Here is an 18,866-nt window from a genome sequence, read left to right as displayed (position 1 = left end):
AGGGGCTGGCCTGGGGACCCTGGCAGGAACAGAATTGATGCATTTACCCCCTTTCTGAGGTACGACGTATTTGGGAGAAATAAGCAGGATGTTTGTTCCGCTGTACTGCACTCAGTTTCTCTAACACACTCCCTTCCGCTTCTCTTCTCTGCATCTCGCTGTTAGTCATTTATATAGCACTATCGCTGTGCCCTGGCTAGACAATGTGCAACTTTTGCTAAATAAGCAAAAAGACCCCTGATGGGCTTGCACACTTAAAAGACAAAAGAGGTACAGAAGAGTGAACAGACACTGGGCCTGATCCTCCTTGCACAACAGTTTTCCAGTGGGGTAACTCCATTGGTGTCAGTGGAGATACTCCTGACTTGAGCTGATGGGAGTTCAGAATCAGGCCTGCAGAACAGGGGTGGATGTCACGTTGGGAAGGCTCTGCAGAACAAGTGATTGTGTATTTTACTTTAAGGGCGAGAGGGAACAGTCTCAGTGCACGTTCTTGGGAAGCTGTTCCAGGTGTCTTGGGGCTGCAAAAGAAGGGATGAAATTGGGAGTAAATAAGCCGGACAAAGGGAAAGTCAGCAAGAAAGAGTGAAATGTCAGCATGAAGGAGATCATGTGTGGGGACATCGGAGGAGACGAGGACAGATAAATGAGGGAGTAGAGTACAGGAAAACTTTGAAAGAGAGATGAGGAAACTTGGTAAAGAAGATGATGCAAAGCAGAACAGCGATTCGGAGACATGGTGTGACAGAAGACGACTTTGCTTGTGACACCCACCACTCACTGAAGCTTCCAGCTGAAGTACCAGGCACACAGGTGCCTCTCTGCAGCTCCAACAAATTAGGGACCATGAGAAGCAGAATGTAAGTTAGAACAGCCCTGGGTGCCAGGAGCTGGGCAGGGGCCGGCAATGCCTCAGAACATGCACAGTACAAAAGCGTCTTAAAGGGAATTTACAGTCAGACTATTTAAAATTCTGTGGGGTTTTTGGGGGAGGATGGGGTGGGTTCTCATTTGATTCAAACACCTGGCACTGGAAAGAAAAACCTCAGTTACAAGCTGCGTCACCCTCTACTCCTTCAAATAAGGGCCTAGAAAGATCCTACCCCTGTTTTCTGGTCTTCACAGAATCATAGAATATCAGGGTTGGAAGGGACCTCAGGAGGTCATCTAGTCCAACCCCCTGCTCAAAGCAGGACCAATCCCCAATTTTCGCCCCAGATTCCTAAATGGCCTCCTCAAGGATTGGACTCAGAACCCTGGGTTTAGCAGACCAATGCTCAAACCACTGAGCTATCTCCTCCCCCTCCAAGGAGACCTCCAGCAAAAACCAGGGAAAATGAGACTTGATATTTCTAAAGGAAAAAATAAGGGCAAAAAGGCATCCTTTCAAGCTGTTTTTATGCACCATACAGAATTAAAATAAAGGGGCATAAACCAGATGTTTCTTTGCTTTGCACGTCATTTTTAAGGCTTGCCATTTTTAATCACAGGAATGCAATTTGCACATATGCTCACATCTCCCACACTGTGTGAGGAATGCTTGAGCTGCCTGTGGTGTCATTATCCCATCATCGAATCATAAGGCAGCAGCAGAGGCCAGAGAGAGGTCAAAGAGAGACAGGGCTAAGAGGAAGAGGATGAGATGAGGGTGGGGAAAAAAGATGATGAGTTAAGAGGAAGGAGAGGATGGGGATAAGAGGAGGAAGGAGAAGGAAAGACGAGACAGGGAGAGAAGAGGAAAAAAGAGGAGTGGGTGTAAGAAGGGGGAAGAAGGTTGGAGGACAAAGAAGAGAAGAGGATAATGAAGGTGAGGGGGCACAAGGAAGGAGACCAGTCAAAGAGCTCCTGTTCCAGGGATGTCTGGCCAGCTGGCTTATGAAATAAGACAGGCTTCTTCCCTCAGCTCAGCTCCCTGAGGAGACGGGTTCCATGCCAACCAGCCAGGAAGCTCACCAGAGACGCCGATGTCCGAGAGCACTGCCTTCTTGCGGTCCTTGACACTGCTTATCTGTGGGAAATAGACGTCCAGAGCCAGATAGAGAAGGCAGCTGAGGAAAGCGAGGACGCCCACGGTGATGCCATAGTTGCAGGCATTGTGGTTGCGGTTGAAGATACAGTGCTCCTCCATCTCATCGGGGCGGTTCAGGTAACCTTCATTCACAATGGAGCCGAAGACAACAATAGAGAACACCTGAGGAGAGGGAGGCAGGAGGAAGGTGAGGACCATGCCTGCCTCCAGACCACCAGGCGACTAGTACAGCAGAGAAGAGGTCTCCTGAGACTAGCTGGCTCTCATATGCCTTCTCTGTCTGAGCTGCGAGCCTGTCTTGTTAGCTTGTTTGGGCTACACTGAAAAAATATTGGGTCACTTAGATCCAAAACTGATTTGGAAGAGGCAGGGTTTACTCAACAAACCGAAAACCTGAAAACATTTTGTTGGGTCAAATGCAATTTTGAACGTCAACATGAAACAATATTCGGAAACAAAGTGTTGATTCCAAATGAAATGGTTCATTTTGACATTTCCAAAATTTTTATTTTAAGGGGTTTTTTTTGGTAAAAACTATTTGCTGAATTGGACATGAACTCAAATAGTTTTGGTACCCCCCAAAATGCACTTTTCTGTGAATTTACTATTTGCTAAAAAAGTTTTTGCCCAGCTCTAGTTTGGACAATGGTTGAGGGGAAGATTACCTTACTTTATTTCTAAGAATTGCCTCATAATAGGATATTCTTAACTTATATTTTTATTTTATTAATTTTATTATTATTATTATTTTTTACATATTTAAGATAAATTGAAATAGGCCATTCTCCATCTGAAATCAGAGTGCCCACACACAGACTAGCACCAGATTAAGGAAAAGGGTGAACTGGTACCGGTTTCATTTCTTCCGTTTTAGTTCTTGGGTAGACAAGCTCTGAGGGTTGGTCCACACTTGAAAGTTATATTGGCATAGCTACATCTCTCTCGGGTGGAAAAATCCACCCCCCTCAGCAACGTAGTTAAGCCAACCTAAGTCCCGGTATAGACAGCACTAGGTTGATATAACAATTCTCCCACCAACCTAGCTACTGCCTCTCAGGGAGGATTTACTACAGATGGCCGTGTCTTCACTGAACCGTTACAGCGGTGGAGTTGCAGCAATACAGCTGCACCACTGCAGCATTGTAAGTGTAGACAAGCCCTAAATCCGCGTAATCCCTTACTCTATAGGCAGTCATTCACCCTCCCACTCCATCCTCCACCCACCAGCTCTCTCCAGATGGCTTTTCCTTTTATTCATTGTTCCCTCCCCCCCTTTATTCACTTACTTTATCTGTCCAACTTCTACTCCTGTTCTCTCTTCCCCATTCACCCTCCCACTATCCACTACTCTGCATTCTCTACTTATCTGTTCTCCTAACAATCCTTCTATCCACACCTCCTTATCCTTTCTATCCATCTACTCTGTATCCTTTCCTCTGTCCAACACATAACACTAGCTATCTGTCTACTAATATTCTCATTCTATCCATTCAGCCACTGACTGATCCACTCTCTCTTTAGCTGTGGATTTTACAGGCATTTTCAGGCCAGAGCACAGTGGCCCATGGAGAATCACGTAACACCCTAAATGCACATGCAATATATTCACCTCTGGTACCCCCAAAACCACAGCCCAGCCTGCTCCATGTGTATCAGATCACTAACCCACCTGACAGCCCAGAGAAGGAGTGCAGAGCTAGTGGCAGGGTGGAGGCTTCTCAGCTTTGAAACCAGCCCTCATTGTCAGCCCACCACCACTCTGGTAGACTGACAGTCAGAGCACAGTGCAGCGAGACTCATCTATTTCCCTAAGCATTCGACTTGATAGGGGGCCAGAATGGGGTGACTTGAATGGATGGGCACAGCTGGGCTGGCAATTGTTGCTGCCTACAATAGGCACCAGCCTTGGGGTTTTTCCTGTTATGTAAATATGCCCAGAGGCTGCGGGGCTGGGCATGTAATAAATCATCATATAAATAAATAATGGCTTGGGAGAATCCACATTTGGCAGCCTTCAGAATGGAGGGTAGGGCCCACCTAACCCATGGCAGTTAATCCTGCACATGAACAGTGAAGGTGGCTTATCTAGCAACCCATTGGGACAGGTCCTACATTTGCCTGATTTCATGATAAAGTAATGATATAAATGTTTATTTAGATCATTAATTAAATGCAACTTCCCCCCACCCCAAATATCCCTGCATTAACTCAGCAGTCAAGTTTCACAGCTAAAATGTCAGAAATGCCAAAAAGTTACAGGGATACCAACATAAAAAATATGACACTCTGGCTGATAGTATTGGGCCAGATTCACCAAACCTGCCAGCCATGTAAATCAGGAGTTACCACGCTGAAGTCAGTGGAGTTACACTGCATTAAGCAAGAGGCGATTTGGGCAGTTGGTACCTGTTACTAATAATGGCTAATGTTGCTGTTACAAGACGACTAGAGAAAAAATATGGCATATTTTCAGCTTGCTTGCATCGTGCACTTTGGGTATAGTCACTTTCCCTGTGTCGTAGCATTATTTATTATTTGTGAGTTTAGGGGCTCCAACAGAGATCAGGACCCCATTGCCACAGGGGCGGCATATACACATGGTAATAGACAGCGCCTTTCCCAAAGAGCTTACAATCTCAACAGACAAGACAAAGGAAGGATTATCCCCATTTTACAGATGGAGAACTGAAGTGCCGAGAGCTGAAGTGGCTTGCCTGTGGCCATACATGGAGTCTGTGACAGGCCAAGGAATTAAATCCTGATCTCCCAAGTGCCAGCCCAGCACCTTAACCACAAGGCTATCCTTCCACTCTGCGTAGTTATTAGGCCCAATCGTGCAAATACATGTGCATAACTTTATGCACATGAGCCATCTCATTGACTTCAAATTGGACCATCATGTGAAGAACATTACACACATTGGTGTTTGCAGGATTTGGATCCTGCTGGTTTCCACTGGTATTTGTGAGAGTTTCTCATGCTGCAACTGAGAAAGAAAAAATATTCTAAAAATAGAAAAACGTGATTGTAAAACTTCAAAAATTGGATGGCCGGGGGGAGGAGGGGGGACTGAGAGGCAAGGGCAGTACCTAAACCAAATCCACTGGTATTTGTGAGACTTTCTCATGCTGCCCACGGGGTTATTTTCTGCAGCCTGCCGGCCCCCTGCCACGTTTACCTAGATCAGCTCCGGCCCGGCGCGCACCAGGGGCAGGGCAGGCTCCCTTCCTGCCTGCCTGCCCTTCCCCCGCGCTGCTCCGGGAAGCGGACAGAACCTGGGGGAGGAGGGGCACAGGCATCTGTGTGTCACCCTGGCCGCTCCTCCAGGTGGGGGGCGGGGGCACAGGGGTCTGTGTGTTGCCCTGGCCTCTCCTCCAGAGTTGGGGTGGGGATTTCGGGGAAGGGATTGGAATGGAGGCACGGAAGGGGTGGGAAGAGGCAGGGCAGGGGTGGGGCCTCATGGAAGAGGTGGAGTGGGGGTGGGGCTGGGGCGGCGGGTGGGGGGTCTCAGTGATGTGGCCCTCGGGCCAACGTACTAGTCCTCATGTGGCCCTCGTGGTCATTTGAGTTTGAGACCCCTGACCTAAACCTACTTTGAAATCATTGTTGTAAACTGACTAGATTTCAAAGCACATAGTATATCTTTAAGATTCCAAGAACAACCTTCCAGTGGCCATGTTGCACATCCTGTACTGTATGTTTTATGCAATACATTTTACAGCAGAAAACATAATATATTAAAGCTACCCATTAAACTAGAAAAACAGGTTAGCAAATAGTATTTCCATGTGATTTGGCTGAGTTAGCATTGCTGTCAGAACCCAAACTTTTATAGTTCTTGACTTATTGTGGTTGTGAGCATGTAACCTTAAACACTGAATTAACACAGGTTTTTGCAATGACTTTTCTATGCTTATTTTTAAGAGACAGAAAAAATAAATAAAACCCCAGAGCTAGTCCATTTGCAGTGCTAACAAGCTCTGCCAGGAAAATGTGTAGGCTCCTTGCTGTGCAGCTGTTTGGCTTGCAGCGCAAGCAAGCTCCTGAACCAAAAAGCACTCGCTTTGGGCTGGGTCGCGCCATCTAGGCCCAACTCTAGGCACTGCCCGAGGGAGAACACTGAAGACGTTTTCCTCAGAGAGGCAGAGTTCCTCCTGCGGCTGCCCAGCACACAGAGGAGTGCACAAGCTGCTCCAGGTGCTGCATCATTCCCACTGGATCGGGGCAGTGAGTTATATGAGCCCGTGGTGCCCGTGCTCCAGCAAATTCAGGGCCTGGGGGCCCGGCTCCACCAATGTTCGGGGTCAGGTCTCTCCCCGCCTCCCACGCGCCTCCCCCAGTCCCAGCTGCCGTCCCGCGTGCCTCCCCCAGCCCCACCTGCTGCTGTGTGCGCCTCCCCCAGTGCGTCCCCCAGCCCCAGCCGCCACCCCACGTGCCTCACCCAGAGCATCCCCCAGCTGCTGCCAGCTATAAAAGGGAGCGGCGCCGGCGGCAGGCTGCAGCGGGAGGAGGCGCACACGTGATGGCAGCCTCCCAGACCCCACCCCGGCATCGACCACAGGGGAAGTGAGGGGGCTTCCTGGACCTGAGAGGAGCTCGGCCCCTAGGAGCATGTGCAGTGATGGTGCCAGGTGAGTGTGCTGTTGGGGGGACTGTGGAGTCCTCCTCTTTGGCCCCAGTCTCCAGGGCAGCCTGCCTGCACCCAAACTCCTCATTTCCAGTCCCACCCCGGAGCCCGCACCCCCAGCCAGAGCCCTCACCTCCCTGTACCCCAACCCTCTGCGCTAGCCTTGAGCTCCCTCCCACACCCCAAACTCCTCATCCCCAGCCCTACCTCAGAGCCCTCACCCTCAGCCAGAGCCCGCATCCCCCCACGTCCCCTCACATTGTGCAATATAGGGAAACTGTTAAATGCTTACTGTTTCCAGTCCATTTTTACACTATTTTAAAATATATATATCGGCTTACAAGGCAGGTGTGGCGGGGGAGGCAGGACATGGACCCATTCTGGGTACCACCAAAAACTATACAAACCTGCCGCCCCTGCACTGGATGGTGACTAACTCTGCTTGTTGGTGCTGGGATGCCATGCCATTGCTGCACCAATTCTCTGCCCCCTTACAGGCACTGTGCACTGCTGCAGGAATAGCTAGGGACCAGTCCCTGCACTCCTGGCTGGCTCTGACATGCCCTGCTCCCACCCCTCACTGCTTGCTTGCGTAAAGACCAAGTACAATCTAGTGCCTGTCTAGCACTTGTTCAGTTAAACACGTAGTCCATAATTCTCTTCTCACCTCAGTCCGGCAATCAGCATAACCCAGGGGTTCTCAAACTGGGGATCATGACCCCTCAGGGGGTCACAAGGTTATTACTTGGGGGGTCGCGAGCTGACAGCCTCCACCCCAAACCCCACTTTGCCTCCAGAATTTATAAGAGTGTTAAATATAAAAAAAAGTAGTTTTAATTTATAAGGGGGATTGCACTCAGAGGCTAGCTATGTGAAAGGGGTCACGGGTACAAAAGTTTGAGAACCACTGGCATAACCCCACCAGCTGCTCTGGAGTTATGTCAGAAGTACACTGGCCTGCAAGGGGGTTTTAAACAAGCAAAGGCATTTGGCCAGGTAAACTCAGAGGTTCCGACCATGCTCCTCACTCACCCTATGGTGGACTCGCTTCACCACTTGCAGCCAGTCCTTCTCTTAGACACCCACGAACTATTACCATGGATTCCCATGGCACATCCCCCTCTATCAGAGTGCAGTAATGAAGGAGACAGACAGAACGGCCAGAGGAGATCAAATGAACACTGGCGTGTTGAAGGGGGAAACACGGGAGCTGAACCTGCTGATAGAATTGCATACTGTGGCGAGCGTGTGTGTTGTGTGCCAGTGGCAGGGGAGAAGGGGCAGGGTGCGCCTGGGGAAAGGGAAGGCAGCTTCCTTCCTGAAAGACATTTTCCTCCTTGAACTGAAGAAGCTGATTTAAACAGCAGCAAAGGGAGGAACCACACTCTGGGAAGCAGAGATTCCCTCTGCTTGACACATTGCTAGCCAGCATAGCAGAACCTCCTGAGTGTCATGTGATGCTTCCATCATGCTGCCCATTTTCAGCAGTGCATTAGGCCCTCCTGAGCATCATACGATGGGTGCAGAACACTGCCTGCCTTCAGCAGTGCATTAGAATTTGATGAGTATCACATGAGGACTCGGTCACGCTGCCTCTACTCCTTACTACTTTTCAGAGATCTCCAAGATTGCCCTACTGTGGGATTGTCTGCCATGCTTCCTGCCCTAACTAACTCCCCACAATTGTCTGCAGTCACAAGGCTGGCTGGCTGTCACACTGCCTGCTTTCTTCCCTTCTCCTGAAAGCCCTTTTTATTTCATTATAGAGAGGAAATATTTTAGTGACATACTATTCCGCATGGGGCTTATAATCAATTCCTGCTCAGACAGAACAAAGCAAAAACCTCTCCTGCGTTTGATATTGGTAGTGACCCATGTTCCCTCTAATTTTTGACATGCCATGTGTGCAAAAAACATCTTTAGTGCGAATTTTTGACAGGCCGTGTGCGCAAAAAAAATTTTCTGTGCAAACTGTTGTGCTTCTGTGCAAATTTTTGTGCGCGCGGTGTTTCGCCACGTGCGCAGGATTTAGGATCTGTGTGCAGGTGCACACGCGCACAGCTTAGAGGGAACAGTGGTAGTGACCGAAAATAAATAAATAAATCAAGCTAGGCTAGCAAAAAGAAACAGAAGAAAGACCGACCTGCTAGAGATTATCCAGCTTTTGTTTTCATCCAGGCACCCACAACCAGAGTTCCTGAAAAGCTTTGGAGAGCCCAGCATAGATACATTTCTTTCTGTGTTTACTTTGATTTAGGTAGTTTTGAATAAATCGTGTATTTAGTTTCTTTGGTAAATGTCCGTGACTGGTGCTGGATCGACAGGTCTGGCAGCTAAAGGCCTCTATTCACCCACACAGCCAGGTACTGTGCAGGCAGCCAAAACTTCCTAGATGCCACCAGGGTTTCCTCTAATTTTTCCCACCCATGTGCGGAATGAATTTTATTATGTGCACCAATATGGAGGTGATGTGTGATACATCACCTCCATATTGGTGCACATAACAAAATTCATGTGGCGGGGGTGGGGCTGAGGGGTTCCAAGTGTGGGAGGGGGCTGGGCAGAGGTTTGGGGTGTGGGGGGGGTGAGGGCTCTGGGGTGGGACTGGCGATGAGGGGCTCAGGGCTGGGGCAGAGGGTTGGGGTGGGGGGGTGAGGGCTCCAGCTGGGGGTGAGGGCTCTGGGGTGGGGCTGGAGATGAGAGTTTCAGGGTGCAGGAGGGGGCTCAGGGTTGGGGCAGAGGATTGGGGAGGGGGGGTGAGAGCTTCGGCTGCAGGCTCTGTGGTGGGGCTGGGGATGAGGGTTTTGGGGTGCAGGCTGCACTGGGGCTATGGCGGGGAGAGACGACTCCCCCCAGCAGCACCTGGGCTGGGGTGGGAGGGGCACCACTCCCTGTCCCGGCAGGTCCGGGGCTGGGCTGGGTTATGGCCAGGGAAGGGGTGCGTCTCCCCCGGCTGCGGCAGGTCCGTGGCTGGGCTAGGTGAGGGCTGGAGGAGAGGAATCTCTTCCTGCCACAGCCCTAAGCGCCTGCACTGTGCTTAATAGGCTGCTGTGTGGCCCCACAGCTTAGCGGGAATTTAGGATGCCACCCTCCCGGTGTGACTGAGCCCTGACCAGGAGGGTCACCTCTGTGCAGGACAGTCCATCTGCATGACCCATTACCTATTTGGTTGCTCTGCTGAGACAGTCTGCTGGGGGTGGGGGTGAAGGATGTGGACAACAATCCCAGTAGGAATTGAACAAAACCCACCAGCTCACTTCATCCTGTCAGTAGCCAGATGATAACAGCTTTTATTCACTGCCAATCTGGAGCAGGTGATATAGAGGTGGAAGGCTCTGGAATCCTAAATTCCTACAGCCAGTTCCCACCATACGATTTGAAATGGTGTGACTGAGCTGGCCCACTTTGCTACACAGCGCTGAGGTGCTGATCCCTAGTATTAACCCTTTTATATCCTGCCGGACTAGTGCTCAAGTTGTCTACATAACAGAAGAAAGCATCCTCTCCCCACCATCATTCTGTTCTTCTCCCTCCTTGGCAACCCAACCCAGCTTCCACTGAAGTGCTCCTCCCACACTCAACAGGGACAGAAAAGACCTAGTACATGACCTAGGCTTGGTTAGTGCACCTGACAATACATTTTCTAGTGCTTTGTACAGGCCATCTTATATGTCCCAAGCACTGGGGCTTCTACCATGTCTCCTTTGGAGAGTAAGGATGAGATTTTCAAAACCACCCAAGGAATCTAGATTAAAAATTAAAGGGAATTGTTCATTCAGATTTCCATGGGCAACTTTGAGAAGCTCAGCCTAATCGAACAGATCCCCCTACCAAATGTTTTCCCTTATCTTCAGGCTAAACAATCTTCTTAATTTCATCCCCGTTACTCCTAGTACCACCCTAAAACATTCCTCTCTAACTTTGGTGTCAATATCCTTCAAATGCTCCCAGATGGTTATTCTATTCCCACTGATTGTTGTTCAACCTAGCAACTGTACACATATTTAAATCATTTCATCTTTCCTCATACAGGGACTGGAGGGCTTAATGATCTGTGCGATCACCCTTCTCACAACACCCTCTAATTCATCAATATCTTTCTAGTAATGAAGTTCTCAGACTGAATACAGTTTGCCAGGTGCAGTAGCACAACCTCTGTAGAGAACTATTATCTCTGGACTCCATGATGTATGTAACTGATGTCTCTGCATACATGCCTTAAAGTAAACAAAAAAAATCACACTGGCCCTGTTTGCTGCCATCTCCTATTGCGGGTTTATGTCTAATTTACAATCCACTGTCACCCCTAGGTTCCTCCGCATTACTGCTTCCCAACAGTCTCCCTCCCATTTTGGATTATTTTTCCATCAGTGTATTAGCCTGTATTTTTCCAAGATGACTGTAATTTTATTACTTTTTGCTCACGTTTCTAACTACTCTCAGTTCCTTTGTGTTATTTCTCCTTCCTTACTGGGGTTCGCAACTCTGCCCAATTTAGTATCACCTACCAATGCCAGTAATATGATGCTTACTGCCACTCCCAGATCATTACTGAAATGTTAAACAAAACCTGAACAACAGTCCCTGCTGTAACCCACCCAGCATCTCCCCCAGATCAATCCAGTGCTATGTATCGTTATTCTTTGGTTATTTTGGTCTGTTAGCCAGTTCTCAGTTCACATGACAGCGTCCCTGCCCAAGCCCATTTGAATTATTGCTGTGAATAAGGCTTCATGAAACACTGCACCCACTGCTTTAATTAAATCCAGATACATTTTATATGCACTGCTGCGCTCCCTTCAGCAGCCTATCTGCTGACATACCAGAAGGCAGCCAGCAAGCAGGCGTGGTAAAATCATGTGAACAAGATGAGGCAGCTACCACTCACAGCACTGAGTGCTATTTCTGGCAGAAACCAAAGGGATGAGCCAAGGCTGAGCAAATGTGGAAACTCCTGAATGCCGCTCTGCTACCAGAGTGAGACTGGGAACTCACTGCAGTGAAGTAGTGTGTACAAGAGGCCAGCTTTGAATGCCCTTGTCACCCATCAGACAGGTGAGGTCGTAAGTCCCTCTCACAAAGAGACTCAATAGCCTGAAGTAAGTGGAGGCACCACCGATGGAAACGTCTAGGCTGAATTCAGCAGTGACACACAAGGGCTGTAGATTACAGCCAGTTTCTGACCAACATACACCTAAAGTAGTAACAGGGTCATTTGCAATGATTTAGCCATCACTGTGTGCAAGACAAGTGTAACTTCCACACCTGGCCACAGAGGTGAGGGGGAGAAAAAGGGAATAGCAGAGAAAGCCCCTAATAGGTTGTAAAAGAAGGCTGCTTCTCTATTCTCACACACACCATCCTCAACACCTTCCAGGACATTCAGGTCCTAGTGGAAGTGGGTATAGCTGCCACTGACTTACTACACACCAGGGACTGGATCGGCTCCCCAAAAACCAAATCAGTGTAAATTTCACTGCTTCACTATTTACACTCATTACTTGACTAGCCTGTACTCCGAGTGCAGCTTACACCCCCATTTAAATTCCCACTGGACTTGTCCCCAACATTTAGCAGTCCTGTAAGTGCAGGGCTTGGAGAGAGCATGATGTAGTGCATAGGGTACTCAATTAGGCACCTGGAGATTTAGGTTCTATCCCAGCTCTACCATTGACCTGCTATGTGACCGTGGGCAACTTATTTCCTCTCTCTGGGCTAATGTCGCTGTGTCTGTTTTGTGTATTTAAGCTCTTGTGTAAGCTCTTTGCCGCAGGGACTGTCTCTCACTATGTGTTTGTAGCGGTCCTAGCACCACAGGACCCTGATCTCAGTTTAGATCAGTGGTTCCCAAATGGGGGTTCACAGAACGTTACAGGGGGTTTGCCAGAAAAAATTCACTAATGGCGGCCAGAGGACCCTGGGCACTGGAGGCAGCAGGTGGGACCCGGTTGCAGGGCAGACAGCCCGAGCCTCAGGGAGAGCGGGGCAGGGCAGTTGGGGCTGGCAGCCCGAGCCCTGCCCCCATGAGCGGGGGAGCCGGCCGCCCAAACCCCAGCGCTCTGCACGGGGCTGGCAGCCCAAGCCGCAGGGAAAGCGGGGCTGGGCAGTTGGGGCTGGCAGCCCGAGCCCCGGCAGCCAGCGGGACCTGCAGCCCGAGCTCAGTGGAGCTCAGTTGACCAGGGCGGTCAACAGGGTCAAGCAGCAGGAGCCCCGTGGAGTGCGGAGGAAATTTAAACTTAAATCCCTGGAAATATTCATTTTTAGAAGGGGTTTCACGAGATTTCACAATTTAGTGAAAGGGGTTAGCGGGCTGTTAAAGTTTGGGAACGACTGGTTTAGATAGAACCTCTAGGAGCTTTTGTAATTTAAAAAGGAGAGGGGATGGTAGGGGGCTGTTTTTATTATCCCTATCCGGCTGATTCTCGAGCTCACATATGGTTGAAGGAACCTTTGCTTTTCTAGCCATAAGGCAACATTTTATTCAAAGCTTTCACTGAGCAGCTGCTGTTTGAAATGCACAGAACCAAGCCACCTAACTGAACCTATTTCTAAAACAAAGAGACACCCCCAGGCGGTTTATGTTTTTTAAACTGAATGATGCTTCTGTCTCTGGAATTAACACCACCAAGCAATTGGGAAACCCTGAACAATAAGCAACAAGCCTTTTCTCAATTAACACTTTATTTATTTGTGGAGTCAAAGCTAGATTCAAAAGCGGGCATGTCCAGGGCGGATTTGATTTAAATAAATTGATTTAAATCATGATTTAAATCACTAGTCAGGAAGACTCGATTTAATCATGGATTTTTACATAAAAGTGCATTCTTGTTGGTTGTTATAACCTCAATACATATTCTTCACAACTCAGAGATAGATGTAGGTTTCATTTTTAGAAGGTATACATTTTTGAAGTGATTAATTTTGAAAAACTTTTCAGATTAGTTTTACAGCTATATCAGAAAATGAATGATTGGTTATTTCATTTACCAGAGATAACTGAAGAAGGTATTTATGAAATCATTGGGTGGTGAACTATCTCCAATTCAACAGATTAATCATTAATATTTGGAGGATTTTCTTGCCATGCTGTATTAGGAGGAGATCACCACCAGACAGACATTTAAATTGTTTTATTTAACTATTTCTCACCTCTATATATTTATTTAAAAACATTTTTGCTGTTAACAAGCATGTTATCTCTGGAGACACAAATCCACAGTTTGAGAACTGCAAAACTAAGGATCTCTGATGGTATCTTCTAGACTGAGCACTGAGTCCCATTGGGTAGACAGAAAGATTAACCTAAACCTATACAGAACACCCTGGGGTCCCAAAGGATTGGGTCCCTAATCCATGAACTATTGGAACTCGTTAACAAAACTTTTCTTAAACATTATATGAATATATTGTCTCATACTATAGAATTAGAATTTATAATCCGTATTCCATGATGAGATATCTTTGAGCCATAACGTATCTATCTTTAGATAGGTTTTTTTCTCAAAAAGCATTTTATCAAAAAAATCCAATTTAAAAAAAAATCCAATTAAAAAAAAAATCATTGATTTATATCCACCCTGGGCATGTCACATCCTGCCTTAGAGACTTACACAGGCCCCAAACCCAGCATATGTAGTTGTGTGGCAGAAGATGGGAATAACTTCTTATCTGAAACGGGGAGCGGGGACTGGCTTGCTCAGTGTAGCTGACAATGGTATAAAGAGGCTGTCAGCTCTAGATCACTGATTTCAGTGCAAATCACATGTCAGGGTAAGGGTGTGACTGGATGACTCAAGGCTGGTTTTTGGAAAGCTTTCCAACGCTGCTAACACTTATGGGAGCTCCAGTATAGAGCCACTGGCATTTTACCCACTGTGTCATCTAAGGCTAGATCTACACTTGAACCGCTGCAGCTGCACTGCTGTAGCAGTTGAAGTGTAGATGCTACCTACATCGACAGGAGGGATTCTCCCATTGCTGTAGTTAATCCACTGTCTACACTGGGGGTTAAATTGGCTTAACCATATCTCCCGGGGGTGTGGATTTTTCACACCTCCGAGCAACGTAGCTGAGTCAATCTAACTTTTTAGCGTAGACCTGGCCTGCCTGCTAAGAACAAGTCTATGGGACATGGTGGTAAAAGCCTCATCTACACTAGGGCTCCTACTGTTGTTGCCAGAGGTGAAACTGCACAAGTACTAGCAAAAGTGGGAGATTTTTTTGAGCAAAAAGCCAGGATTGCTGTGAATGGGAGACAAAGCCTTTTACCTCTAAGGTAAAATGCAAATATAACTCCTGTCAATGTGACCTACTGATCTAGGCCTGAGACTCAGAATCTGTGCGTTCCATTCTTAGCCCTGCCTGCTCATTGGATGATGCTGGGCAGGTTGCTTAACTTCTCTGTGCCCCAATTTCCCTATGTGTAGCATGGCTTGTGTGAACAGAGTTGGCTGTCTCAGTCTGGTTGTCAGTGGACAAGTCCCCCCATCTCCACTGGCCCCCTTGTGGGGGGCCTCCACAGGGAGCCCAGGGACTGAACAGGTTACGTACAATTAACTCCTGCACGCTCCAGTAGCTGCTGCTTTTTCCAGCTGAGGCATGTTGACGGGGAGCAGTGTGGGGGAGGTGTGCGTAGTTACTGCCCTTGGTAAGCAGGTTTGGGGAAAATGTAGAGGACTCTGTTTTCCAGGACTGTTGAGCCAACTCCTTTTGCCTGCACCACATTAGTTTAAATTTTTGTCAGGTGTAAAGAAAGAAAGAAAGAAATATTCTGCCCACATGCTACAACAAGCGTCCTTCTGTGCGTACTGGGGAGCTGCTGCTTCCTATCACTAGCAGCAGTCTGGAAACATGAGCTCCCTCACACCAGTGTCCTGACAGTGCACAGAGAGGCACTCTAGTGATGCCAACCTCTCTACACTGGCCTAAGTCTCCTATGTGTCAGACCCGATCACCAGGCGCTCATCTTCTTCTCAACATTAAACAACACACCATCTTCTACAACCCACCTGAGTTCTTGTGCCTCATCCTTTAAAGGTGTTTACTGCACTCATCAAAATTAGATTGCATGCTCTATGGGGCAGGGGCTAGGCAGAGGTACTGGAACAATTTGTATAGTGGCGGTGCTGAGAGCCATTGAACCAAACTGTAAACCCTGGATATGACGGAAACCACTTCAAGCCAGGGAGTGCAGCAGCATCCCTAGTTCCAACACCTGTGGGGCCAGGTGTTTCTCTGTGATGGTAAAGTGCCAGGCATACCTCTGGTGCTTCACAATAAACACGAATAATACACAGCATATCATTACAAATGCTTTGGGTTAGCTTGTGAACTCACGGCTCTGGCTCAGCAGCACTGGGGGAGAGGTGTTAAAGAGGAGGTAAAATGGGCCAATAGGAACAGGTGAGAAGAAAATGAATTAAGGGGGAGAAAAAGGTGCCCCCCCTTCCCCATGACTAACAAGCAGGCTATCCTTGTTAGGATGCTGAGCCCAGGGTACCGCCAATGTTCTGCAATAGGATATTTGTTTCTACAGCTAAGTGAAGGTCTGTAATGTACTGCATGGGGTCAATCCCATTCCATCCTCTGTCAAGGTCAAGCAGACAGAGCTGGTGGTTGTGGTGAACTAGTAGGACATCCAAGGGAATGCTAAGCCCTGGGTAGTCTGCCATGGCTGGGCAGTCATTATGGAACATTATGGGAGTTCATGGAGGAGACGCCAGAGTACAAGATACAGTGGTGCAGAAAGAAGCGCGCAGCAGAGACTGTCTCTTGTTCTCTCTCCCTCCTGGCTTTGGGAAGCCAGAACCCTCCTGCAGTGTTACAGTGAAGTTGTGGTATTACAAAAAAGGGAGAGGAAATTCTGCCCCAGAAATTAGGGATGGAAAAATCCTTTTAGGTCACATCATGTCCATCATCCTCGGCTGGAACACTCTCTGCTGCTTTCCCCAAGCCAGGCGTTGGGGGGTGCATCCATCACTTCATAATGGATTTCCAGAGCTGCCATGCTCCAGGAGATTTCCTGAACTCCCCTCCCTCGGTAATACCATGCTGTACTGTACATAGGCCCGGAAAGACAGACCGACCATATTAATCATGTCCCCAGCAGTCTCAGGGTGCAGCTATGCTTTGCAATCAGGCCAAAGAGGCATCTTCTTTGACAGAAATGGACTGTGCCACTTTGGTCACAACAGCAGACGGAGCACCTCCTTTGCACCGGCACAGAGCTTGGACTGGCTTCAGGACATGAGTGCCAGCAACAGGCTGGCCTATCAGATGAACCCCTCCCCCACCATCTCCTATCTGCCCTTTCCTTTCCATTTTTTTCATATACATTTTTAAAAAAACAAACAAACAGGGAGCTGCTCTGGGGCATCTCAGGCTCCTGCTTGTCCACCTTGCTGTGTGAGTGTGTCTCTCTCTCTCTTCATGCTCTCCTCCTCGTCCTTCTCACACTGCCCCCCACCCCCTTCTTAATGCAATCTCTCTCTCTCGCTCTGTGTTTGCAGCTCGCTCCCTTAATCCCCATGACCTTCCCGCACAGAGCTGCAGCCACGGGATCAGTGTTACAAGATAAGAGACCCTCCCTCCCCCCACCGTAGCAAGGAAAAGAGGCCGAAGAGACCCCTCCCCCCTCCCGAGCCGTCCTCCCCCCACCGCACAGAACCACAACACATTGCAGAATGGGAAAGAAGGCAAGGCAAGGGAGCCGGGCGGCCGAGAAAGGACACCCCCCCTCCGTACAAGCCCCCTCCCTCGCTGCTCCCCGTCCCCAGCAGCAAGCAGAGCAGACAGAACTAGACGGGCTGGCGAGGCAGAGGCGCTGCCGTGCAGAATCATCTCTGTCATTTGCAGATCCACCCCCACCCCCGCCCCCGCCGCAGACACCAGTGTTTCCAGGTCCCCCCTGTAAACAAAACAAACAAGCTCCTCCCTGAAAATGTCCCCACTACACTGACTGACCTGGGGGGGAGGGGGCGGGAGGATGACGCCCCCATTGCACCAGATCCTTCCCTGGGGAGGGGGCCCGTGCCGGGATGGGACCCCCAGCGGGATTGTGTTTGGATCACGTCCCATTTTCCTCCCTCCTCTCGGCTCCCGCGTTCTGTCCCCACCCCGCTGCAGAAACACCCCGTCTTCGGGCAGCCGGGGGGGGGGGGGGGGATCCGAGACACGCGCGACCGGCACCGGAGCCGCCACCTGAGCCGGGGATCCCAGGCGGGGCGGCCGTCTCTCCCTGGGCAGAGGGGACTTTGCAGCACCGGCTCCCGCTTCGCCCCCCATGGGGCCCGGCCCGGCAGGTGGTGGAGCGGGGACGGCCCGGCAGGTGGATGGGGGGGGGGGGAGCGGGGCCCGGCCCGGCGGGGGAGCGGGGCCCGGCCCGGCAGGTGGTGGTGGGGGGTCGGTGGAGCGGGGACCGGCCCGGCGGGGGCGCCCTCCGAGCGCAGGGCACGCGGCTCATTGCGGAGCGCGGCCGGGGAAGGTCATTCCCCCCCAGCCCGGCCCGCACCCACAGCCCATGGCAGGCAGATACCCCGCCCCGTGCCCTTACCCAGGAGAGCACCCGCAGGACGGTGTGAGGCTGCCGGAAGAAGGTCTGGGGGTCGAAGGCGCCCCCGGCTTTGCCCGCTCCATACGCGCCCCCTTCCATCCTTGGGGCGCCCCGTGGCACGCCGCTGAGCCCCTGCGTGTGTCTGAGCCGCGCAGCCGGCCGGGGGGGGAGGGGCGGGAACGCTGCCCCGCGGGGGTTAACGGAGGCGAGCGGGCCGGGGCTAGCTGTGCATGGCCGCGCTGTCGCTCCCCGCTCCGTCGCCGCTGCCCGGCTGGAGGGAGACGCACGCTCCACTCCCGGGCAGGCGCGAGTGCAGGGGCCGCGCGCTCCTTCGCAGCAGCAGCAGCAGCCCCTGAGCGGCGGGAACGCGCCAGGCCAGGGTCGGGAACGCGCCTCGAGCGACTGGGAGGGGGCACGAGAAGGGTGAGCCCCTGTGAACGCGAGCTGTGCAGACCGCAGTGAAACCCCAGCTGTTATGTATTTTTAATGCAGTGCTCAGGGCAGTGAAGGGTGCTGCCTGTTTTATTTTTGTAGGGCCTACAAAACGTATTGCTCACAAGTGCCTGTGCCCCACAGCTGAGTCCTGCTCAATGGTCACCTTACCTCAGTCCAACTGATAAACATTTCACCTTTGCTGCACCCGCATGGGCGAGATGGAG

General features: G+C 50.1%; 1 protein-coding gene across 3 annotated transcripts in view; it reads right to left on the bottom strand.

The window, feature by feature from the left end:
• SYNGR1 (synaptogyrin 1) overlaps nucleotides 1-18,556 on the bottom strand; it is a 40,731-nt gene extending 22,175 nt beyond the window's left edge. Inside the window, exons 1-2 of one of the 3 annotated variants that reach the window (XM_043543650.1) lie at nucleotides 18,208-18,556; nucleotides 1,954-2,191 (exon numbers count right to left, since the gene is read on the bottom strand). In XM_043543650.1, coding sequence (XP_043399585.1) covers nucleotides 1,954-2,191; nucleotides 18,208-18,306 — 337 coding nt within the window. In that variant the 5' untranslated portion in view covers nucleotides 18,307-18,556. The remainder of the gene's footprint in view (nucleotides 1-1,953; nucleotides 2,192-18,207) is intronic. The other 2 variants (XM_037881955.2, XM_037881951.2) reach the window with 2 other exon arrangements.
• Nucleotides 18,557-18,866: the final 310 nt, after the last annotated feature.

Source organism: Chelonia mydas, chromosome 1, assembly GCF_015237465.2.
Source record: "Chelonia mydas isolate rCheMyd1 chromosome 1, rCheMyd1.pri.v2, whole genome shotgun sequence".
In the NCBI taxonomy this organism is placed as follows: domain Eukaryota; kingdom Metazoa; phylum Chordata; order Testudines; family Cheloniidae; genus Chelonia; species Chelonia mydas.
Note: the sequence above shows the minus strand (reverse complement) of the source record. Positions and strands in the feature narration are given on the sequence as shown.